At 44.4% G+C, this 26,449-nt stretch overlaps 1 protein-coding gene across 1 annotated transcript in view; it reads right to left on the bottom strand.

The window, feature by feature from the left end:
* The window catches only part of gse1 (Gse1 coiled-coil protein), a 163,601-nt gene that overhangs the window by 107,723 nt on the left and 29,429 nt on the right, over window positions 1-26,449 (bottom strand). Inside the window, 1 exon segment of the mRNA XM_034116187.1 lies at window positions 5,174-5,303. Coding sequence (XP_033972078.1) covers window positions 5,174-5,303 — 130 coding nt within the window.

The raw sequence follows: 26,449 nt of genomic DNA, 5'->3' as shown, positions 1-26,449 counted from the left end.
GAAGAGCAGGAAGGAAGGAAGGAGGGAGAGAGGGTGGAGGTGGAGACAGGGAGGCAAGGGTGGGAGGAAGGGATGATTAAAGTCATGGAGTTGCGGAGAGGGATGGAGAGAATAGGAGATATAAACCAAAAGGAAGTTGTGGGGAGGGAGAAGACAGAAGGAAAAACATAGAGCATAAGAAAAAGAAAAGAAAAGGAAGAAACCAAATATAGAAGACACACACACACACACACACACAAGTTGGTATACTTACAACACTGTTTTCATCCAAAAATGTTCCACTGCATAAAACCCATTCACCCAAAAGGTATTGATCTCCCCTCTTTGGTTTGTGTTGATGCTGTATTACATTGTAAAGTTTTAATATTTGTATCCATCTGCTGTAAATTAAAAGAGACAGATACACACCCCTAACACAAACCAGCCTGCTGCCAGCTCTAAGTGTGCAGGCAGTCAGGCTTAATCTTGCTTGAACACCTGTTTCCTTTGTGAGGTCAAAGGTCAGAGTCTGGAGGTCTCTCACTAAGTGGTCATCTTTTTCAGGGCTACCGTCTGTAACCTGACCTCGCGCCACTAAACTGAACATTAACCTCACATGGAGTGGCCTCACTATGGCCTAAATATAACTCCTCCCAATACCAAAAGAGGAATTATTCGGTCCACGTTGAGTTGTACTATATGTATAATGCAGGCAAATATTCAGCCTTGAATAACATAACACGCTTTCAGATGCTCTTTGCTGTCATCATTTAGTGTAATTCATGCAACGCGTGAAAAGGAAATAATTAAGGGGATGAAATGGAGAGAGGTTTATTACTTCCTGAACGGCGACAGCTCGCATCCATTAGCCCTCCAGCCTGCTGATGTATCTGCTGATGAGCTACGGCCAAGTAATGACGTGCTTCGCTGGCTGTGAATCCATAGGTCTCTCCCTCAGTCTACTCTTTCTGGCTCCCAGGCTCTGGGTGGAAAACCACAGTCAGTAAATCAAACCCATCGGGAGGATAGATGAGAGAAAGTGAGAGACGGGGGTGGGGGGGGGGCTGACGGCCTGTTTCTCAGCCTTTGGGAGAGAGGAATGTGGTGGAAAGGGTACAAATCAACCAGAAGTGATTGCACAATAAGGTCAGTGTGACCAGAGGAGAATCCGGTCTCAAACGGTACACACGCACAAACAAACACATTTAGCGCACACATGCAAACAGAGTGAGTGATTGAGTCGGGGCATAACCCCGTGCCCACCCTGTGAGTGGCTAATAACCGAGGCACAGGGCCAAACCCACTGTCTCCTGAATAATTCCCCCATGCCCGCCAGGACTGGCGCCGCACTGCAGAACAGAGCCGTGTTTCTCAAAAATCATTACGTTACTGAATCACTCAAATGGAGGAATGAACAAACAGCCACATGGGCAAAATATAATGGAGCAAACAATGGGAACAATTGGAGTTAATATTTCTTGGTTGACACTGGCTCACCTCTCGCAAACACACACACACACATCTAGAGACATCTCCACACACACACAAACACTTCTGGGCTGGAAAAAGAGGGCAGTGAGGTGGTGCTCTGCCAAGCGTGGCGCTTCAAGAGACTCTGTATACCCTGGTCTCTGGTGGCATTTTAATCACAGAAAAAAAAAACACACACACACACTACACACGCACACACACACACACACACATACACTTCCATCTGCTGTGCTTCATGGGAGCAGTGGCAAGCTTGTCACTGTCATTCGAAGTTAGCCCACCCTCCTGCTATCCCTACTGAGGGGGACAAAAGAAAAGAGAGGGAACGGAGGGTGAGGGGTGGGGGGGATCAAGCAGTTGAATTCCTCTCCATGCCTCCTCTGTCACCTTCTGATCTCTCTCTCCAAACACATCTCTTGTCGTCTCTCCATTCATTGTCCTCGTCTCTTTCTTCGCCATCCTCCCAATACCTTCGTTACCCACCTGCCAGCACGCTGTCAAACCTCCGCTCTATTCTTTCTGCACACGGCTACTCTCATCCCTCCACCTGCTGCTCTGTTCATATGTAATCACCCTCTCATGGACAGAATGTTCCTCATTTAATGTGTGTGTGTGTGTGTGTGTGTGTGTGTGTGTGTGTGTGTGTGTGTGTGTGTGTGTGTGTGTGTGTGTGTGTGTGTGTGTGTGTGTGTGTGTGTGTGTGTGTGTGTGTGTGTGTGTGTGTGTGTGTGTGTGTGTGTGTGTGTGTTCCCTTGTAACATGGCTGTTTATGGATTGAACCACACTGCTGTGTTCTCCATGCAAGACTCTTAATTTCCAATGTTAACCACAGCGGCTAGAGCAACACGCTCACAGACACCAACATTGATTCTCTTCCCCAGCAAAGGCGGGTTGCCAAATGCTGTGAATTACCCCCCCCTCTGTGCCTCAACCAGCACCCACACCCACTCTTCAGTGGTGCTCCGTGCCCCCACGGTGGGTAATTGTAATTGCATTGAATTGGCCAGCAGCCAAACGCTATACGACTGCCAAGTCTGCCAAGTCCAGCTGTGCCGCTCCAATCAAAACACACTCACAGCCTCTCTCGTGACAATCACATCATCAGTGTGTAATATGTAATTCCAAGACACACATATTATGAACACACAAACATACATGTGCATATCTGTAAATGTATTATTTGCTCAAAATGACAATATTGGAGGCTGTGATGAAACAGTAAAGGAGAACACAATAAATCCAAACCACTCTTACAACTTGATGCCTCGTTGACATTGAAGGACATAATGGTCTATTTTCCCTCATCACATATTCTGCCCTTTGCAATGGTCCTGTGTGCCCCTCCCTCTTTTAAATGTCTATGCAGACAGTAGGGAGGTTCAGCTTGTCCCTTCACCAATGACAGTGATGAATTGACTGTGTGCTTGTTTTGAGTGACTGCTGATGTGAAGTGTTCACGGGTCCATGGGCCTGAAGTGGTCAGCCCATTTGTCACACACCCCCCCCTCCCCCCAAGCCTGATTCCTGTCTGATAGGGGCTCCTGTTGGCCACATGATGAGAAATTTGAATTGAGACATACTGTAGGGATACAAACAAAAAAATATTGATCTGATTTGAATGAGAATTGTATTCTTGATCTCCTTAACTCAAATACTGATATTGTTTAATATCACAGTGCAAGAAAAACCCACTGCTTCCCTCCCTCTGAATTGCACTGGTCAAAGCAAATGTTTACATTAGAGTTAAGACCATTAAGTCACTAAAGTTTCACATACGGTCATCTAAAACCCTGACTGCAGCATGACTGTGCAACATCAACTGTCTCAAATCATAAGCCTCTCCCTTTGGCTTTACTCTAGCTGTAGCGTAGGGGCCCATTTAATGATTTAAACCTGACAGTATTAAGATCATGACAGATTGTGCACCTCTCTACTCTCTTCTGTGTGAACACCGCAAGCATGTCTTGTGTCACGTTTCTAGGCTGAGTGGAGGAAATGGGCCGTGTCATGTCAGTGTGAGCCGCAGCGTACACGCATGATGGAGGGCACTTAAATAACTCATGAAAACCCTGTTCTCAACCCACAGTGAGAGGAGCGTTCAGCGTTCTGCGTGTACGTGTGTCTGTGAGCGTGCGGTGGCCCTGTATGTCATGACTGTTTAACCAGGTGCCTTTCAGTGTGTTGTGGTTGAGCTAGTGTGACTGTGTGTGTGTGGGGGTTGTGTTGAATTTCCGTAAACGACAGGGGGGCCCTCTCGGCCAAAACAGAAATAGCCTAAGAGAAAACAGAGAGAGTGGCCTAAGCTAGAGGAAGTGGTGAGCAGAGAGAAAGAGAACAGGGCGAGAGAAAGTGAAAAGAACGGAGGGTGGAGAGTTGAGAAAATTAGATTTAAGTGTAAACACTTGAGAAAAAAAAATACTCAGTGAAAAGGCAGTCCAGCTACACTGATAAGGGGAGACAGCAGCACTTTCCACATAAACGCACTGAGCTCCAAAACCCACTGTAGTGAAGGCCTCCCTCGGGGCATTCTCACACACATACACACTTGCATGTCACTTTTTTTACACTTCTGCCCCTGCTTCATGATGACATCTTCCGACTCATCTCCCAGTCTGGTTTCATCACTATCATCCTTGTGTTTACCAGCATCCCAACAAATTGCTTACTCATCTATCTGGCTGAACTCTATAATATACATCAAGGAGATGGGAGTGAAATTACCCTGTAACCTATAATCCATTGCTCTGGGTCAAGGTTGGCAGCAATATCAGCTGACTGATTAGTGGTCAGAGAATAAAGCAAAAAATAAAAAAAGAGTGACATATGGTGTTAAGGATAAGCATTTGTGTGGGGACATAGAGCAATGTCAGTGTTTGTTTGAGAGCCTTTGTTTGTACGTTTTGTGGGCAGGTCCTGTTTGCTGGTTTGCATTGTTGAAATAAAAAGCAGTTGCTGTTAAACAATGCATTCAAAGGAGGTGAAGGGATCAGTTCCCCGCACATTTGCAAAACAAATTGCAGGGAAATCTTTATTATGTCCTACTGGTCTCACTCAGCAGCATGTGAAGGTTGACAATTGTAATGACAAAAGATGGAACACGAAACGTTTAGGTAAGGAAGTGACAGCTGGGAGGAATACAGTATAGAGATAATATACAGTGGTGGTGGTGGTGGTGGTGAAATTGTGGGAATGCGATTGGAGCGTTAGAATATGGTGAACCCTAAGAAGCACTCCTAAAAAAGAGGAACTCAAAATGATTTTTTGTAACTGTTCGATTAGGGTGTAAGATCCGCTTCAGACCTAAATCTCATTCACTCTAGGGGTCTCTCCACTTCCTGTGTTGCCACAGCAAGGTCAGGAGGACAACTAACACAGGAAAAGGAAGCAGAGATAAGACGTCCCCTAAGTGTAGAGATGTGCGTTCAGAGGGCATGGCTTATTCTCAGTAGTGGGTGTAGGTTCATGTAAAAGGTTGTGGCCACACAGAGCAACAAGAACAAGAAATGCAACATGAAACATAACAAATGTTTCAGTTTATCCTGTCAGTGATAAAAGAATAGCCACACAGTAATCTATTGCAGTAAACATCTATTAAAAATCACATGGTGTGAAGCGAAAAGAGGTATAAAGATGAATCAAAGAAGAGTGGTAAAAACCCTCTGAAGCAACAACATTGATGAGCGTCTGGGAGAGCTGTACTCACTGGACAGTGGGCGCTCAGCTTTCTCTGTCTCGGTCACTGGGTGAGAAGGAGTGAGGTCACCTGCAGGCACCGAAGGCTTCGAGTCCACCTCCTTACTGGCTCCAGCCGCACTCTCAATCACAGTACATGCCTAAAAGATGTAAAGACATAATTAACATACATGAAACAAATGAGACGTTTTGGAACCACAATGACCTACATGTAAGCAGGGGTACTTCAATGATTCAATTCTACTAGATATAGATTCTAATAGTCTAATCTGTTGCACACTTATAATTAAATGTGCCGTGATGAGAACAAAAATGCCCCGCTATTATTGGGGCTTTAACTGCAATATTGCCATAATAATAAAACACAAACATTATAAGACACTGATGGTGCAATTATAGCACTTAACATCTGATATAGCCCATCATTGGTGAACCCATTTTTAGCTGCTGTCACAGCATTCAGATTTCTGCTATAAAAAGACAACAACTGAAGGGGATACAGTGCTGGGTGAAGAAGTGTCCCTTCCCTGAAGTGACAGAGCTGCAAAACAGATTCAGAAAACAGGCTGACAGAATCAAAGATGGAGAGAGAGAAAGAGTTTTCCTGACAGCCTGAGTCTGTTTGGATGTGCTCCACTCTGCTCCTCTCCACAGCTGAAAGAGGAAGGAGGGATGAGCCTTCAGGAGAGAGACAAGCTGACCATGAAAAGCAGAGGGAGAGGCAGAGGGTGGCTGTCAGCGAGGAGAGAGAGAGAAGTGGGGGAGAGTTTAAAAGAGGCTGTGATGGCTCCCTCCATTGACGAGCAATAGGGAGACAGGCAGAGGAGGTGCAGCGCATCTTAAGACAAAAAGGCACCCAGGGCTGATGAAATATACATAACTCTCAGCTGGAGACAGAGGCACGGAGCGACGGAGCCGATGAGGGCCCTGCAGACTGACGAGACTCCACAACCCCTCCTAAACACACACTGCTAAAAATAAAACACACAGACACACTCCTAATGACTTCTCATGAGGAGCCAGGGGGGGAAGTTACTGCTTTTTTAAGTGGGCGTATATGCACGCTCACGCACACACACGCAGGTATTTGAGCATCAAAGTGCATCAATGCTTCCTGCTACAGTTACAGCCTGAGTGGGCCAAACCACAATACCACAGTACCACAGTAATACGATACAAAAAATTGTTTTGGCTGTTGGACAACAATCCACCAGCTGGTCAGGGGGATTTTTTTGGTTGGAAGTTTGTTTCAACTGCCTCTTTCAGACCTGCCCACCTGCCCCGCTCTTCAAGCCCAGGCAGCTGCCTCCGCGACACCAGCAGTTAAAAAGCATTTAAACACAGCTCACTTAACAATAAACTCTCCCTTTGTTCAGGCTAACGATCCACCTCACCCACGCACTCTCCTAATGGCTATGCCACGGAAGTATTGGGATTCTTGTGTGTGCGTGTGCGTGTGCGTGTGTGTGCGTGTGCGTGCGTGCGACCAGACACTGGGTTTATTTACTTCTTGCTTTGTTGAGTTTCCCTACTTTTCCTATCCTCCTCATGAGACGTGTTGGGTGTGCCTCCCCAGTCTGCATCTCGACACATCAGGTGTAAGCAAATCAACTTGCAGGTAAATAGTCAGGTCTGAGCCCGGGGATTACCTCTCAAGAAAACATACACAACAGATTTCCTAACCTTTTCTGCCTCTCATTCTCTCGTTCAGCCTATTAACTGTCGTTTTTTTTTCATACTCGCATTTTAAAAAACTACACACGTAAGGCGGTCACACTGTTTATGAAAACACGAAAGAGAAAGATAGATAGAGGAAACTAAGTGTCTGAATGGCTCCGTCAGGGCAGAAACATCAGCGTTTATAATTGAATCACTGAAATGTTGTTGCTTCGCTCGTCCACAAAACAGATGGTGGAAAGTAACACTCAACATACTGGCCTTAAAGAACAAGCTGTGATGCCAACGTTTTATGGTACCGGTTAGCTGTTGCCATCATTGCTCCCAAATGACTCATCTATGCCCATATAGTTAGGGAGGGGCATGATTACTTACTGTATGTCATGTTACATAACAGAGTGTTACTGTGGGCACAACCATTATATACTTCTGAGCTTAACAAGTCTAGAGAGGGCTAGATGCTCCATGCTAATATCCAAATCTCACGGGTAGCAAAATACGTGTCAGGTATGTTTCCGAAACGACAAGTGGGTTGCTGCAGGGATGTCTCGGTTATCAAATCAACAAAATATGTTTTCTTAATTGAAGAAATTCGAATAATAATGCAAAAATAAAAGTCAGTCAAAGTTATAGCAATAAGATATTTGTTTCCAAATCAATCAGCCCTGATGATAAAATGCTGGAGCTTGAAGAGCTGGAACAGACTAATGATATGTTAGATTCAGCGTAAAGGGGTGAAATAAAGAGGATCTGGAGAGGTTGCGCTAATTAAGGTTAATTCCAGAGTTCAGCATCACCTCCACTAATTGGTAAGGATAAGGGTTGGTAATGAGTGATGTTGCAGGACATGAAGAGAGCGTGCCAGCAGAAATCACAGAGCAGTGTGGAGTACTGTGTGCCCTCAAAGGATCAGAAGACATTAGCAGCTGAGTGCAGATCTTGATATGAAGCTGCAGATAAACAGAGTCCGTTGGGGCCTGGGGCGTGCACGGGGAAAAGTGTGAGAGCTTGTGAACGTGTATGAGTGTGTTGTCGAGATAGAGGCTTGTCCATCAAGACAACCTCTCTTGTCATGTGCCTGTCTCAACCTACATCTCACCTGTCAACCTCTTAAAGCAGTGATGACAGTGTTTTACACAAACGCAGCCTACTCTGGACCTAATACCACTTCCTAGTAGTGACACACAGGGGGTGATGGACACACACACACACACACACACGCACACGCACATCTACTATCCCTTTCTTTCTCTCTCCCTCTATCACACACTCTGATTGTGACCTAATCCAGGCCTCTCCAGGGACACACTCTTTCATCACCGCTGTTCCCGTCGATACTTGAGCTCTGCACAACATCTGCAGTTCAACACCTCCAAGATTCATTAAAGCGGAGGAAGCAGAAGGATACATCGATAAGCAGAGGGACTGGTTGTGTGTGTGTGTGTGTGTGTGTGTGTGTGTGTGTGTGTGTGTGTGTGTGTGTGTGTGTGTGTGTGTGGTGTGTGTGTGTGTGTGTGTGTGTGTGTGTGTGTGTGTGTGTGTGTGTGTGTGTGTGTGTGTGTGTGTGTGTGTGTGGTGTGGGTGGGTGTCACCAGGGGCCAGGGGCATCCATAAACACTGCTGACAGTCTGGACAGGAAATACACTTCAGTTTGTCGATAAGTTAGTCAGCAGGGGTGAGGAACGATCAATAGGAACACAGGCTGATGTCACTGGCTGCAGACTAGATGACCTGAGGCTACTACATATGAAGAGTTTTGCTATTCAATTAATTGTATTATCTCAAATGAGTTGTATTGTTTATTTATCGGGAGCTATGGAGGGAGCGGAAAACCTTGGCAGAATTATAATTTCATTCATTTCTCTTTTCCTTGCATGGCCTCAGATCTACTTCATATAGTAAACACATCTCTTCACTCAGGTATTTTTCCACAGGCCCTGAAAACTGCAGTCATTAAACCGCTCTTAAAAAAGAATAATCTAGATGCCTCGGTAATGAACAATTACAGGCCCATATCAAACCTGCCATTTCTAGGTAAAATCATTGAAAAAGTTGTATTTCAACAGTTGAGTAACTTCTTGCATTTAAATAACTGTTTGGATGTGTTCCAGTCAGGATTTCGTCCAAACCACAGCACTGAGACTGCTCTTGTAAAGGTCTTCAATGACATCCACTTAAACACAGACAGTGGCAGAACTTCAGTGTTAGTATTATTAGATCTCAGTGCTGCGTTGACCACAACATATTACTAGACCGACTAGAAAACTGGGTGGGACTTTCGGCAACAGTTCTAAATTGGTTTGAGTCCTACTTAAAGGACAGAAACAACTTTGTTTCTATAGGTAAATACACATCTGAGTTGACAAATATGACATGTGGGGTACCTCAAGGCTCCATCTTGGGGCCTCTTCTCTTTAACATCTACATGCTACCACTGGCTCAGATAATGAAAAACAACAAAATAAGTTACCATAGCTATGCGGATGACACACAAATTTACGTAACAATTTCACCAGGAGACTATGCTCCAATTCAAACACTGAGTAAGTGCATTGAACAAATCAATAACTGGATGTGTCAGAACTTTCTCCAATTAAACAAAGATAAAACTGAGGTAATGGTTTTTGGAGCCAAGGCAGAACGTATAAAAGTTAGCGCTGAGCTTCAGTCTGCAATGTTCAAAACAACAGATAAAGCCAGAAATCTAGGTGTAGTCATGGACTCTGACCTGAGTTTCAACAGTCACATTAAAACAGTTACTAAATCAGCCTACTATCACCTAAAGAACATATCTAGGATTAAAAGACTAATGTCACAGCAGGATTTGGAAAAACTTGTCCATGCTTTTATCTTCAGTAGACTCGACTACTGCAATGGTGTCTTTACAGGCCTCACTAAAAAATCTATTAGAAAGCTGCAGCTAATTCAGAACGCCGCTGCTCGAGTCCTCACTAACACTAAGAAAGTGGATCACATCACTCCTGTTCTGAAGTCCTTACACTGGCTTCCTGTGTGTCAAAGAATAGATTTCAAAATATTGTTGCTGGTTTATAAAGCTTTGAATGGTTTAGGCCCAAAATACATGTCTGACCTACTGCTAAATTATGAACCATCCAGATCTCTCAGGTCTTCAGGGACTGGTCAGCTTTCTGTCCACAGAGTCAGAACTAAACACGGAGAAGCAGCGTTCAGTTATTATGCTCCAAATATCTGGAACAAACTCCCAGAAACCTGCAGGTCCGCTGCAACTCTTACTACTTTTAAATCCAGGCTGAAGACTTTTCTTTTTGCCGCTGCTTTTAATTGAACTATTCACATCTTAAACTGCACTGTAACTTTTATCCATGTATTTTTCTTTTAATGTTTATTTTATTATCTTTTCTTTTTAATGACTGATTTTAAATGCCATTTTCATAATGTCTTCCATTTTTGTAAAGCACTTTGAATTGCCTTGTGTTGAAAGGTGCTATATAAATAAACTTGCCTTGCCTTGCCTTGCCTTGCCTTAGATCCTAAACCAGACCTTTGAAAGACCCTCCTCCTCAGTTTCCTCTGGCGCCGTGTCCAGTTGTTGTCCTGGCTTCACCGCACTGGCATTACCAGTTGAATCACTATTGTGTTACATCATTTCATGTCAGAGAGCTGCAAAGCAGATGTTTATTCATGTGAAAATGCCACGGATTATAGCTTCAACATTATTGGGAATAAATACCGCCAGAGGTATTTATTCTCAATCTTCCCTTGAGATTTGGGAAAATGGAGATGAAGCTGATTTCCCCCATAGGACGTGAATGCCCTATATCACATTTGCCTTTTCTTGTAGTGGTGTTGAGCGCTTTTGTGTGTGTGCATGCTTGTCCAATGTGTGTTTGAGTGTGTTCTCAGCTTTACTGACATTTCCTCAATCGTGGTTGACATTTCCAGGGGATTTGAAGATTTGATCCCTTCTATGTTTGAAGAGTTGTGTGCTGCCCTCCTCAAAACACCGGGGGAAAACGCTGCAGCAGAGCCTTCGGGGGTCTTACTCTACAGCATTTGGAGAGGCCCGTTCTCACTCACCCGGAGTGTGATCAGGAGACGACCTGCACTATACATCGCCTGCCTCTTAGAGATAACTGGTTCACTGCTTGGTCTTTTACTTAGTCTTCCTGTTTTCCCCTGAGCTGTGGAGTGTTCCTGCTTCTCTCAACTGAGGCAGAAAAGCTATCACCGAAAGATATGAGAGAGGAAAGTAGATAGAGATGGTGTGGGAGGGAGCGAGAGGGACGAAGAAAAGGCAAGAAAGTGTGATAGAGAGGGAGAGATCTGTTTCTCCTGCTACAGGCTGGTTAGTGGAGCGAACTGACACAGACTGACATCTCTCTTCCACGGAGGCCGAGTTAAAAAGAGCCTCACTACTCTTTGTCCATTACTCCCGCTCTCTCTCCAACCTTCCCTCCTCTCACTCTTTCAGTTGTCCTGCCCTCTCTCTCTCTCCGTCTCTCTCTGCGGCTCCCATGTCTTGCTTTTTCTGCCTGGATGGACTCTGCAGCAGTCCTGTCCTAGCCGTGGGCTCAAATTACACCCCACCACCCTGTACTGGCCACACATACACACACGCAAGCCTATACAGTAGCCATGAGGAGGCCCAGGGCCCGAACACAGGTCAGGCTCGGGTCAGTCAAGGGCAGAAGGACAGGAAGCCGCATAGAAACAAGCCTCGTGCTCATGCTGATCTGAGGGCAGCTGGATAGACACAATAAGACAATGAGCACGAATAGATGCATACAGAGCAACTTTCCTTTAGCCATATTTAGCCAGTTCTCTTTTAATCTAGTCTGACACTTGTTGACGGAATTAACTGAAAAGTTGACTGAAGACAATTAGGCAATTTCACACACACTCAGCTGGAATACTAGTCCCACCATTACCAAATGTACAATAGTATACAAATGTATCATGTAACATATTGCTCAGCCCGCACTGTTCACTTTACGCCATGCAAAGCCAAATCAAAGACATTTAACTGCAACACAAGCTGGAACTGATGCTGGACACGACCTTGGAGCTACCCAGAATTAGCTTCAGTCTGTTGTCCAAATAAATGCATCAGCAAACACAAGAGTTGCTAATGAGATTCAGACTGAATCAGCAGTAGGTGTTCAGTCCAACCACACCTGCCTGCTGCACGCACGAGCTTAAGCAAAGTCCCCGGCAGTACAGGATACTGGAGGACAGCAGATCAGCAGAAGTGGGTTGCTGATCTGACCTCAGTGCTCACTGTCATCCTGTCCTTCAAACGCCAGCGATGTTATGATTGTAAAACATGTGCATCCTGATGAAGCAGAGCTCTGAGGAGGGGAAGCAAAGCGTTTGATGTGTCACAATAAACATTTGGCCACTTCCTGGGTTGGTTTGTCCCTGGGAACAGGATGCCTGGGAACAAGTGCTTTAATAACGGTGCGATACTTTATTGATCCCTGTAGGGTGCTCCACCCCCCGCTCCTCCACCCCCGCCATAAGGCAGGTCATAGTACACCGAGCAGTAGCAAGAACTACCACAGTACCGCTGAATACATCTGCACGGATATGTGCAGTGTTTTTTTACTTCTGGATGTTTTATTGTTTTACTTTCTCTTCAGAATTGTATTCAAGGTTATCAGACTACTATTTCAGAGTTATTTGAATTGAGTGTTGGATAGGTTAAACCTGCAGTTTGCTGCAGGGTGAGGGAAAGCTAGATGGATGTCAATAAATCAAGAGGAATGCTCCTTCATGGCACTACAGTGTGTCCTTGGGCTAATGCTTCAAATACATAAATGCACTCTATCTTACTCAGCCTCAGACACAATGCTTTATATGCGATAAGTGTGTGCAGACAGGTAGTCACATGTACAGTATACACAAACATACACACACACGCACGCACGCACACACTGGTCAAGTCTGCGTCTTTCTCCCCAGTCTGTTGGGAACGCTAACAGGAAGAGGGTAAGTGCTATCGATTGGTTTCTTCCTGCTTGGCCCGGCTGTCAGAGCAAAAACAAGTTGACCGTTTGACCGTCTGCTATTCAGTGCAGCACTAACTACATGTACACACACACATACATACACACACACAGTGACACACACACACACACACACACACCTCCCAGTTTCTCTATTCTGCAGAATTACAGTACCAAATCCTTTTATGTTTATGTGTTAGGTTAGGAGCCATAAAGAGAAGATTTGCACAAAAAGATTGCACTCTTGTTTAATATAACTGTTATTAGCGGTAGTTGTAATTAACCCAGTTGGCCAACCTTGCAATTGAAATTACAATTGCCTTCAGGCCATGACCATATAAAACATTTGGCGGGTAAAGAAAATGAATAAATCAATTCCTTTTGCCTTTTATTTGGTTAGCTAAGAAGTGAACCTACTATAACACATGCTATGTATTTTATCCATTACATGCTTCCAGACTGTTCCTAAAAATAACAGTATGTGTATTATGTGTACTTGTTTCTTAGGGCTATAGCATGTGAAGCGAGTATAGCTGCTATACAGACTGACAGGGGTCAATATAGAGCACTCCTCTGGGCAGCACTGTGACATTATGAACAGAAATCTCTGCTGCACTCGGCTCTCTTTGATGGCATTTAGATATGAGGCAGAGGAGAGATGGAGGGATACAAATCAGGAGGAGGGATAAGTGGATGGGCAGATAAACAGACTGACGGAGACAGAGAGGCTGCTCGTTGCGGTTTAACAAATCAAAGGGAAGGATGGGAGAAGAAAACAGTGGCATGTGTGTGTACTTAGTGTGCATCTGCACTACTGACACTCTTTGTTTCCAGATATACATAAATGCCTAATTTAGCAGACATGAATGGACACCTTGATGTGTAGAAGTAAACAGATTTCTCTCCAACACAAGCACAAGTTGTGGCACAGTAGGAATGGTGTGGAACACTTTCCCTTTAATTACTGTGACAAACAACCGTTTTGTATGTATGAAAGAGAATAAGAGACTTCCAACAAAGCCTTTGACCTTATTCCTTAACTAGGAAAGGCCCTTACTAATAATACATGAAAACACGGGATGAAAAAAGAATGTAAGACGTATCCCTCAATCTTTCTTAGCTAACTCAACAAGCCAAGATACTTTTTGTACATTTGATGTACAGTTTTAATAAATATTTAACAGTCTAAGGAAAAAATATTTAAACAATCGATTCACTTTTTAGGGGAAATCCTGACACAAAGAAAAAAAATCTACATTATTTTGGTGATACTAAATATTCTTTCCTCTCATAGTTTTGCGAAGTCGAACTACAAAGGGTTGTAAAGATCACCACCATTTGTTGTTCAATCATTTAGCACATCATATCATGTGTGCATTGTAAACACAAACATCTTCAACATTGTTGTATCAAAATGTCATTTTTTATGTCTGTCTTTATTGCTCCATTTACTGGTAAATGTAAAAGGATGGTGTCAGCCAAAAAACACTGCTGCTCTCATATATCTGTAGAAAATATATACACTACAGTACAGTAGGTAATATATACAGCAGAGCGCAGCAAAACAACTCTATCCTCCAGAGGGAGAGGAAAATGGGGAGACAGCGAGAACAAGATAGAGAGATACAGAGAGAGAGAGAGAGAGGGAGAGAGAGAGAGAGAGAAGGAGAGAGGGAGCACAAAGGGGATGTTTTCTGCTGGGTGGGTAAAGTGTGTCCAGGGGGCAGCTGAGTGAGCACACACAACACAAAGCCTGTCATTAAGACCTAGCTTTCTGCAGACACAACAAACTGTGTGTGTGTGTGTGTGTGTGTGTGTGTGTGTGTGTGTGTGTGTGTGTGTGTGTGTGTGTGTGTTTAATGTGTGGAATTTCAGACACTGACAAAAGCCTGTGTTGTTGTGCTTGTCTTCTTTGATCTACAGCTCCTTAAGGATCAAAACCCTCTGCAGTCAATACTTGCCCTACCTGATTGTGTGCGTGTGTGTGTGAGAGATAAGTTGCAATGTATAGAACCCACCCGCCCCTTTTCATTCTTTCTTCTCTCTTCACGTCTGTCTGTCCTCCCTGTAGAATCCTCTGACACACACACACACACACACACACACACACACACACACACACACACACACACACACACACACACACACACACACACACACACACACACACACACACACACACACACACACACACACCACACACACACACACACACACACACACACACACACACACACACACACACACACACACACACACACACACACACACACACACACACACACACACACACACACACACACACACACACACACCACACACACACACACACACACACACACACACACACACACACACACACACACACACACACACACACACACACGTCTACCAGCTGCCACTTTGCAGCCATTCATCAGAGCTATGATTAGTGAGTGGAGGAATGTCATGTAGCTACAGCCGACTCCTCACCCCGACCCTGACCTTTCACCTCTGGGTGACCCCGTGCGACCCCGGGCCGCGGCAGCTGCTTTTACACTGCGCCGACACACTCCATTAGGTCCGACACCTGCTTCTACACACATCGAATCACTATGAAACACACTCACGCACACGCACACAGAAACACTTAGACACTCAAAGATGCAAAGGATGGCAGCATACGCAAGATTCAAACAGTCACTTATGCACAGGCACACACACACACACACACACACACACAAACACACACACACACACACACACACTCACACACACGCACACAAACACAATGGCCTTTACACATGCTAATGCAGAAAGGCGGCCCTTTTATGAGATTACACAGTCATTACAGTGAGAGGGGTCACAAGGGGCACCTGTAGCTGAGCAACTCCCGGGGCCTGTGTGTGGAAAAACACCACGAGATAAAAGAGTGTGACGTGTGACACACAGACTGTTTTTGAAATTGAAGTATAAGCAGACCTTGAGGAGTGATAGAACCAATACTAGAGCCTTTCAGTGGACACTGTGCATATGGTCGGTGTGCAATAAGACACTCTTTGTATGAGTGAGTGTTTACGTGTGTGTGTGTGTGTGGTGTGTGTGTGTGTGTGTGTGTGTGGTGTGTGTGTGTGTGTGTGTGTGTGTGTGTGTGTGTGTGTGTGTGTGTTGTGTGTTGTGTGTGTGTGTGTGTGTGTGTGTGTGTGTGTGTGTGCCCCAGGCTGACTCTGACAGCTCAGTGCTAGCCATCTGCTGGCAGTCACACCAGGAGAAAGCAACCGCAGCCAAACAATGGAGAGCAATGACAAGCCAGGATTTGTGGGGACTTTTTTATGTGTATGCATGTGCGTGCATTTCGGTGCGGTGTGCACGTTTTCCCTTCAAAGATCCAAATGAGCCCCTCTCTATGAGCATGTGCAGAGGGGCGTGGCTGTTGTTGATAGGCTGTCTCTGTTACCAGGCGATAGATTAACAAGCCCAAATGGCCATCTGAGGAGGATAGATAGCATGGGCGAGTGTGGGCTCACATTTTTTCTCTTTCGGTGTGTCACTTGCTGTCTGACAACTGCATGTTTGTACGTCTGTCCACCCCCTTTCTATTTTATCTTCTCCCTCCCTCTGGATCTCTCTTGTACGTTGAAATGAACATACAGTTGAAGGCTAGGAGCAAAACTGAGCTCTGGCTGGACAGCCTCTGTGTATATGCAGGCTTCTCTCTTTCCAACATACATTATAATTGTCAACATCTCCCTATTTCTCTCTTGCTATCTGCAGGTAGAGTGCCATAGTGGATGCAGACAGATGGTCGCTGTTGGGAGGAAGCTGGCTTGCCTGGATTTGACACACCAGTCTGACAGCGAGCATCATCCAGCTGGGTGGAGGCCTACACTGCCTCCTAGAAAGAACATGCCAGGTGGCCAAGAAACAGGCTGCTGGTCCCCCGAAGCCACCACACACATAACCCTCGAGTCACTATTCTGCTATTTCACCACCAAACACAACACAGGGCTGTTCCCCACAAAAGAAATACACACAAATCAAGACCGCAAGCCAGAAGCAGAGGAAACCGGAAAGGAAAGGACACGATGCAAATGGCTGATTATGAAAAGAATCCCTTTCCCTGCACTCCATTTGTGCCCATGTGCATTTGCCTGTTTTGTGAGTGTGGCTTTGGCCATCCATGCCTTTGTATGGCAGCACTTCAAAGGCAGCCTTCAGTAAGTTTCTACTCTTCCACCTCCTCCTGCTGCTGCTAGTTTGTGTGCATGTTTGTGAGTGTGTGCGTGTGGAGCAGTGCCTCCTGTAGCTGGGGGCTCTGGCTGATCACGACCACTGCAGCGAGGCTGGCATAGCATGCCCGCTGGCGCACTTACAGGGCACACCTATTTGCACAGGCCCAGACTGAATGGCAGGCATTGTCTGGGTGAGAATGCAACATTTAAGCTCCTGATTAAGGCAGAACAAAGCCCTGAGGGGCAAGAGGGATGAATGCATGGAGCGAGAAAGGGAGGGAGCCAGGGAGGGAGGGAGGAAGACATGAAGGGAGGCAAGGAAGGGAGGATCTGTGAAGGGAAATCTCATCTGCTGTTGCTGCGGGAAGGCGAGATGGGAGGGCAAAACTGAGAGAGGAGGAATGGAAGAGAAGGAGGCAAATTGGCAGCGATGTAAGGGACCGGAATAGAGGCAGGTAAAGAAGTGAGAAGGAGATGAGGTAGGAGGTAAAGAGATGTGCAGGTCGCAGATGAAAAGAAAAGGTAGGGAAGGAACCAAGAGAGCGGCAGGGAGGAAAAGATGAGGTGGGGGATGAGAAGGGAAAGGCAGGCTTAGGAAGAGATAAAAAGGCAAGAGAGAGGGAGCCAAGCAGAGAGGCAAAGAGAGACAGAGAGGAGGGAGCCACTGTCGAGGTATCCTCACTGATAAGGAGGAAGTGATGCTTCACCATTTCAGCATGGAGGGAGATAGACAACTAGCGCCCTCTAATGGCACTAGCAATGTGTCCAGGGAGTAGACAGCAGACAAGACGGAAGAGCCAATCACTGCCAACATTTCCAATGAATTAAAATGGTAATACACTCATTGGGGCACTGCTATGAATCCCTGTTAATTAAAATTACATTTCACATGTTAAGGATGAGCCCCAGTTGAAAAAAACAACTGTGTACCACTGTAGGCAACATCAGTAGATTTACTGTGTTTATACAGGGCCACATGAAGTTTAGTATGTGTGTGTGTGTCTGTCTGTGTGTGTGTGAGTAGACTTTGTGACACCTTGGCAGCGTATGGGCACAAACAGACTGTGTATGACAAGGGGTGAGCTACTCCCTGAGTGTGTATGTATCCTAGCAACAAGACAGACGTAGAAGCAGTGCAGTGAGCAGCTGGTAGAATGGGACACAGAGACCATGATGGATTTATCACAACATAAATGTGTGTGTGAGTGTGAGTGTGAGTGTGAGTGTGAGTGTGAGTGTGAGTGTGAGTGTGAGTGTGAGTGTGTGTGTGTGTGTGTGTGTGTGTGTGTGTGTGTGTGTGTGTTCAATTTAACAGCTGTGAGAGGTTTAGGTGTGTCTGCAAATGCTCTGCATCCATGCATGTTTAACGCTTAAACACTCAACGTGTCAAGCTGCCAATTGCAATGATAACCACCAATAGACAGCCAACGACATCCCATCATCACAGTTTCCATATATAAAACAAAAACCATTATCACTTGTCAAAACTAAATGAAATGTTGGTTGATATGGTGTGTTTGTTATGAGCATATTTGAAGGTTGACAGTATGAGCGAATGTAAATGTAGAATGGCTATTGCATTTTAGACTGACTTGAATCTTGTACATTCACATGCTAACATATCAATGGTTCATTTTATATGTAATAATAACAAAATCATCTTTCGAAATGCATTTGAACCAGACTTCTAATTTCTATAGATTTAGAATTTAGAGACAAAATGGACACCCTTAGTGTGTCTCAAAACGACATGAAAATCTGTGAGTTGGAAATTAAAAAGAGTTTGTTTCAGGATTAAAAAGAATGATATCTCTGACTCTGCAGCACTGATTGTGATGCTTTGTTACTCTTTAACATCCCTTATAAGTCCAGCAGTGTTGGGGGAATGCAATGTTACATTTGTACTCATAACGGTATAGCATACTTGTCATTTACAACTTTACAACAAGACAAACATGTGTAATTCAGTATCTGATTATGGCTTATGAAACATGCTAAAACTCTTAGCATATATATTATCATAGATCATCAGACATATTGAAGATCCATATGGTACACACACGTCGTACAAAGATTCAAAGAATAAAGATGATAGATAGAGATGCCTTTCCCAAATTGGGATCAATAAAGTTCTATCTTATCTTATCTTATGTGATCCTGCATCTCATCTTATCGACAGGGATATGTGTTTGTCTCATGGACGTGATGCAGATGATTATACAAACACAAGCACCCATTGGCTGCAGTGCCAGTACCAGTCCTTCATGGTGAGCAGGGGCAGCTTTCCAGACCTCAGGCCAGCTGGAGGGCCCCTGGCCTGGGCAGAACTCTGTCTCCGTGGGCCCCCCTGCCTGCCAGACTCTGCTCCATGGAGGTGCATCGTGCTACAGCCAATCATCAAGTCAAAACCGCTTCTGGAGTGCAGAGCCAAGCCACAACAAGGGGAAAACACATTTCACTAACACTGCTGCAATCATCTGGCCTGGTACCATATGTCCCCATGTCCTTTACGTCTGTCTTTAGATATTCATCAGAGGGTTTAAGAAGTCAGTGGAGAAGACTCACAGAAACTCCCTACATCACTACATGTCCACAGATTTGGACATTAACCGATTTGGACACTTCATCTTGATTTGCACACATTATCTTCAGTTACATAAATAGAGTTTGTGCAGCACGTGCGGTATCAGTGACATTTATGAAATGAATGTCATGGTTAAGCCTAACATTCAAGGCATTCAGTAGATGTCTGTGTGCTCTTATGTAAAGAAGGCAAGGTAGATATATAACAGAAGAAAGAAAAGAGAAGTGATCTGCTTTGTTTCTATTTGATTCTCTGTGTGCTACGCTGTTGTATCCTCATCCACCCTCAGCCTCCACCACCCTTCTATCCCTCCTCTCTCTGTGTTCTCTGCAGGCTGCCTTGGGAAATGTGATGTTTTTTTAAACGGCGCCGGCTTCATGTGTTTTTATGTCTGCCCATAAAAAAGCAGCTTCCTTTAAAGGCTCAGCTCAACAATGGCTCGTGCTCTCGCTGTCACTTGATGACAAGCAGCACTGGGAAATGACAACAGAGAGCCTGAGAAAGAGAGTGAGAGAGGGGGAGAGGGGGGGGAGAGTATGAAAAAAAAAAATGTAAAAAAGATATCTACTCAAGTTTTGATTCACTATTTTTAATTTAATAAGGAAAATTCCTTCCCTATTTTCCAAAGATGATCTGATTGCTAGCACTTCCACTCAAGGTAAGTTACTTTAAACTTCTCAAATTGGTTCATTTTACGTTAGACTTTTGAAACTTAGGTCGGACATTGTTTTGAAATGTAATAAGTATATGAAAGATTACTGAAAAATCCCAAAACAAATACCAATTGCTGTTTCTTTCTAAAGAAGTATCCTGACAATAGCTGTTCTCCTCTCACTCACAATTTTAAATTCAGCTCTGGAATTCAAAGCTTCAATCCAAAACTCAAAGTACTGTAGACTGAAAGGCGTTTAGACCAAAACACAGCCTACTAATTTATTTGAGTGGGATCAGTCCAACACACTGAGGATGCCAAAGCAGAGGCCTTGAGCAAAAACACACAGGGTCATCTGACACAAAGGTTGTACCTGGGTCTACACTTGCAACAAAATGCAACATTATACCTCTGCAGCGCACATTCCCATGAAAAGCATACTGTATCTCTACTGTTTACCTTGACAATATTGCAACTCAAAGTAAAATAGCTGCCTATGTTATAAAGATACAGTTGTAAAAGCCTGTCCCTGAGTACTGTGATAAGTCTTCAAATTCCCAGATCTGTTATACTCAAAGTGAACATTCAGTATTGTACTATTTAATGTCTTACGCCCCCACCAACGAAGCGCCATTTACAGTTTAAAGCTGTGCTGTATTCAGACTGAATGCATGCTGAAGAAGACACATCTGTTAGCTCAGATAGCATGAACACATTTAGCTGGGCACATTGATCCTCAAACTGGAGTTTAAGCTATCTACTAAGGGTAACGGTTGTTGCTGGATCTTTCCTTAAAAGGGTAGTGTGGTTAGCAGTAGAGTCAGCACACATACATTGCACACACAGAGAGACACACTCTTACACACTTACATGCACACAGCTGGCTCACATGCAAGCCCCAAGAGGCAGACCTCAGCCTCACCATAAAATGCCCCACCACACACAGCCACACATACATAACCTCCACAAGGCTTCATGCATCACTGCGCTGCCTCCATCTCAATCCCTCTCACCCCTACCCATCATCCCTTTCTCTCTCTCGGTACTCTATCATTCCCCCCCTTCCCTCCCCTTTCTCTATTTTAGCCCACCTGGTATAGTGATCCCCATCTGGATCTGTTGAGGTGTGAGATGTATTTTAAGGACACATTAATAGCTGCCCAGTGACCATATTAAGAAGCTACATCTCTTGATCACACACCTCAACCTTCCCTCTCTCAGTGTTTCTCTCTCTTATCGCTTTCTCCTTGTCCTCACTCCATTCCTTTTTCCCTTTCTTCCAGTCCAGAGCATGTCCATGGGCTGAACAAGATCGATCGCTCCTAACTCCTTGTACTGCCTGCTGAATCAATGACTCTTTGTCTCGTTAAGCACTGGACAGAACTCTTCCTGACTTTTTTTTCTGTGTTGTGTCCGGGTGAATGTGTGTGTGTTAAGTGAGAAAGAGAAGCATTGGGGAATACATTAAGAGAGAGAAGGAGAGTTTGGTACTGTAGAGGTGCAATGCTCACTGCAGAACAACTTGGGGTTTATCCTGGGACACGGTCCGCACATTAAATCAAGATGCGAACTACTTCCTGGGTGGCAGGAAGGCAAGAGGGATAGCCTACTGTACTATGTAAAGCAAAAAGAGCACTTATGTGGACAGGTCAGTGGAGGAGAGAGAGGTATAAGGCACAAAGAAAGACAGACTTTGTGTGTGTCTGTATGTGTGCAAGAGTGTGTGTGCAGTGGTGCGAGAAGTAAGCCAAACCTCACCGCTGACTTGGCCAGGGCCTCTGGAGCCAGAGAGAAAGCCCTGCAGACCACAAACTCTCTTTCTGTGTGTCTCTCTCACATACACACCCTCGCTGAAAGTGTCTCGCTGTGTGAATACGTCATTTCAAAGCATGTGTTTCTGGCCAGGAGAGCAAGGGAAGGAAGCTTGTGAAAGAGAGAGGGCCATAGAGGAAGAAAACGGCAGTGGCTGGGATAAATTGAGCGGAGAACAACGCAGCGATTCACTCTCATCCTGAGCAAAGCAAACAGGAAACACACTCTCTCGCTCCACTTGTGTTACCCTCTCTCATCTCTTGCCCTCGCCACTCCACTGTATTTAAATTCCTGTCGCTGTAGCTCATTATATTTCCCAAATGCACAGGAGTAGGTGGTTGCATCGCTGCACTTTAAGTCAATAGCAGGACTGCAGAGCCATGAAAATGAATAAGGATAGGGGCCTCTTCACACAGCAGCACTGTATAAAAAGGCCTGGGAGTGCTCATCATCTGCAGCACCGCTGCTCCCGGCCCATTTATATTTCACAGTGACACTACATTAGCTGCCCCTGGCTGAGCACACACTCTGCAAGCACTGCTTTGCATCACCCTGTGTGCAGATATACAACAAACACCAGAGTGTGAGTATTTGGCTGTTGCAGTGAAACATATTGAGAAAAGAGAAAGAAGAAAAGAATAGCACCCAAAGCAACAAGCACCCCTACAGAAAAAGATGGAGCAATAATGGGAAAAGGTTAAGCATACCAGATGGTGTAAAGCTCTCTCACCTCAAGCAGGTCAGTCTTTTTAGTCAGAGCAAGGCTGCCTGAACAGCAGACATCACACACACACATCAGTCTGTGTCAACACAAACTTGTGGAGAGGTTGAGTAGTGTTGCTAAAGAGGGGTGGCTTTCTTTGGCATGTTTGTTTATCTGGCTTTTTTTGCCTAACGCTGAAAATGTAGGCAATGCTACACAGAGCACTGTATGAGGGTGTGTGTGTGTGTGTGTGTGTGGTGGTGTGTGTGTGTGTGTGTGTGTGTGTGTGTGTGTGTGTGTGTGTGTGTGTGTGTGTGTGTGGTGTGTGTGTGTGGTGTGTGTGTGTGTTATTAGGAAACAAAGGGAGCATATGGCAGCAGCAGCCAAGGCTGTAAATTAAACATAGAGGAAGATTAGGCAATGAATGTGTGCTCTGAGACATAGAGACAGCACTGAGGCAGGGGCGGAGCAGACCACTGCAAGACCAGAACCGGGGGTCGGGTGTGAGAGTGTTTGTGCGTTAACCACATATTAAACACTTAAAACCAAATAAATTGGATGACTTACTGCAATGCGAGCATTTTAAAACATGAATTAAATGAGATACTCAGAGGGGTAGACAAATGCATAAAAGGCTTTAATGCCAGTGACGAGGGTCAACAAGAGTGGAAGCAACACGAAGACGACCCCACCCCCCTGCTGCTAACTGGACCCCTCCGCTCCAAACTAGACAGCTGCTGTTGAGCTGAAGCAAAGCTGCATCTCTGTCAATAGGATTACTGAAGCTCTTCTCATATACAAAGTCCAACACATCAACACACTATCCTACACATATGGTAGGCACACATACTGTGCATAAACACTCCAACAGTGAGAGGACAACACAACAAATTGGATAGGTGAAAAACAAATGTGGGAAGAAAAAGAAGACTTAAGGAAACTTTCAGGAAACATTACTTTTTATGTATAGTGAATGAGCAGTTAAAGGTGGAGCCCAGTTTTCTGTTATTATATTGCCACTTTAGGAGTATATTTTCCTCTTCAGTTGCTGAGCAGTTGTTAATGAGATGTATTATACACGAAGGTGGAAAGTCAACTACGCACACCTATTCAAGTACTGTACTTATGAACAAGTTGGAGGTTTTAATAGTACATGACCTCATTTATATAGAGCTTTTATCCCAGGTGCTTTACAATTGGCTGTAAAGCACATACATAATGTACTTTATATATGCTGTTATGTGCTTTTATATGCTGTGATACTGTAGCGTTGGGCCAATAGCAAATTGTCCCCATTAGGTCTTTCCAATACAATCTGATGCACACCATGGCCCTTTTACCCAAGACGATAAGGTGTTAGCATCATGATCCCACACTCAATGTTGTGATAGTATCATATCCTGGGTTACCTTATAATGCTGGGCCTACTGGTGTTTCATTCTGGTTTCACTCTACCTGCCAGCTCTCTTACAAATTGGCACTAAATGCCTAACATGGGATTAGAAACAGAATCTGTACCACATGAACCACATCACAGCCCCGTCACCTGAGCTTACAACTTACACGCTTCATACATAACACACGGTGCACATTGAAGCTCACTGCAAGTCGCTATCTCAGAGTGAGCGGGGGGAGATGGGGGGGAGATAGAGAGAGTAGGGTTTAGGGTAATCTGTCACTGTCTCATTACTGGGCCACATAAAGCAGGGAGGGAGGGTTAGGGAGGCGGAGGTAATGCAATAATATAAAACCAAGAGAATGAGAAGAGAAGGAGGGAAGGGGAGAGGAGGGCCAGGTTATCCTAATTCAATAATGGGAATCTGTTGGGAGCAGAGGAAACGGATGTGTACCTCACACACTGAGAACAGCAGCAGCATATTGGGGGAGGATGCTCTTCAGTCAGGAGAAGGGTTCTGGGATGCTCTCTGGACTTTGGAGCTAAACTGAATATGGGTTTGTTCACATGTAAACATTTGAAGTCATACCAATGCACATTACAAATAAATTAGAGGACCACATATCAATCTTATTTAAACAGCACTTTCCATTCAAGAATATGATAGAAACTGGATGGTTTAGAATTCTTACAAAATATAAGTAAATTATTGAATGATGGGGTTTGCATTATTAATGTGAGCATGTGAGAACACCCCGAAAGCTGCTGCAGACTCAAAGTCCTTCTGTAAATGAACAATATTTTGTTATTATTATATTTCTTTCTCTCCATTTCTCACGGCTCAATCTCTCCTAAAAGTGCTACTATTTTCATTTACTCATTCCCACGTTTGAATGCACACATTTGAGTATGCTCAAATGATAGACCACTTGTTGGTTGTGTTTCTGTAATACACAAATTCCAATGGATGAAATAGTGAGTGGCAGGCTTGGTATTTGATATGTCAGTGACCAAGCCTTTCGGAGCAACAGTCACTTTGAGCAAAAATAAACAAAACTTTTTTATATAGTGAGAACACATACACACACAAAAAGATACAGATAGCTTCGCCCGCATCCACGTGTACCCCTGCTGTCTGTGAAGCTACCAGGGGTGGAACCATAATCACACACACGAGAGGTAAAGGTGATCTGCTGGAGCCATAATGAGGGAACACTGTTGTTGTGATCCTCTCACTGCAGCTCTGATTACAGCCCGGTGTTCAGTTTCTACACTAGGAGTAAACACATGAGAACACCGACGCTATGGGGATTTGACAACACACACACACACACACACACACAGGTGGGTCTGCCATGCATACAGAGGCAGAACAACAGAGCCTGAACCTGAATGAAGCTGCTGCTGCTGCCTTCATGTGTGTAAGTCTAGTAGGCTGAAGCCCAACACGCACCACTTTCCCCCGCTCGCCGTCTGTCTCCTCGAAAGACAAAACGTGGCCTTATTGCCCTCAGCTCATTAGCACTGGCAGAGAAAGACACAAACACATGTGCACGCATTCACACACACTCTTGTAGGGCTGCTCGATTATGGCAAAAATCATAATCTCGATTATTTGGGTCAATAATTGATATCACGATTATTAAAAACGATTATCCATTTACTTTGAAAACATCATTTTATTGGAGAAAATTTGAACAGTATGTGTTTAACAGTTGACTACCCTGAACTTTAAGTATAATTCAACTGAAAAACCAATAAAAAATAAATTAAAAAAATAATAATAAAAAATAATCGTTTTATTTCGATTACGTTGTTTTCGTAATCGTTGCAAGCCATAATCGTAATTGCGATTAAAATACGATTAATTGAGCAGCCCTACACTCTTGCTTTTTTTAACTGTCATGCTATTTGGCAGTTTAATGGCATTCTGCAGTGGCTAAATAAGCAACATACTGGTAAACACAGCATGGAAGAACAAATGCATATCGGACAAGCTTCACTTGTGGTCTAATACAAATTCAATGAAACACTTTATTGGTAACATCAAACCTCCTCTAAAAAGACACTATGATACTGTGAGTGAACTACAATATGCATTTGTTTAACTGTCTGTCAGTAGCTTTACAGGGATTTCAGTCTGCCACCAGGGATTAGCCCAATACTCAATTCTCCACTCAATCTCACTACCCCACACCCTATATAAAGGATCTGTATGTGCGTGACTGTGCATGCACATGCGTGTGCCGCCTGGTGTTAATGCG

Source organism: Trematomus bernacchii, unplaced genomic scaffold, assembly GCF_902827165.1.
Source record: "Trematomus bernacchii unplaced genomic scaffold, fTreBer1.1, whole genome shotgun sequence".
Lineage (NCBI taxonomy): Eukaryota > Metazoa > Chordata > Actinopteri > Perciformes > Nototheniidae > Trematomus > Trematomus bernacchii.
This window is presented reverse-complemented; position numbering and strand designations above follow the sequence as displayed.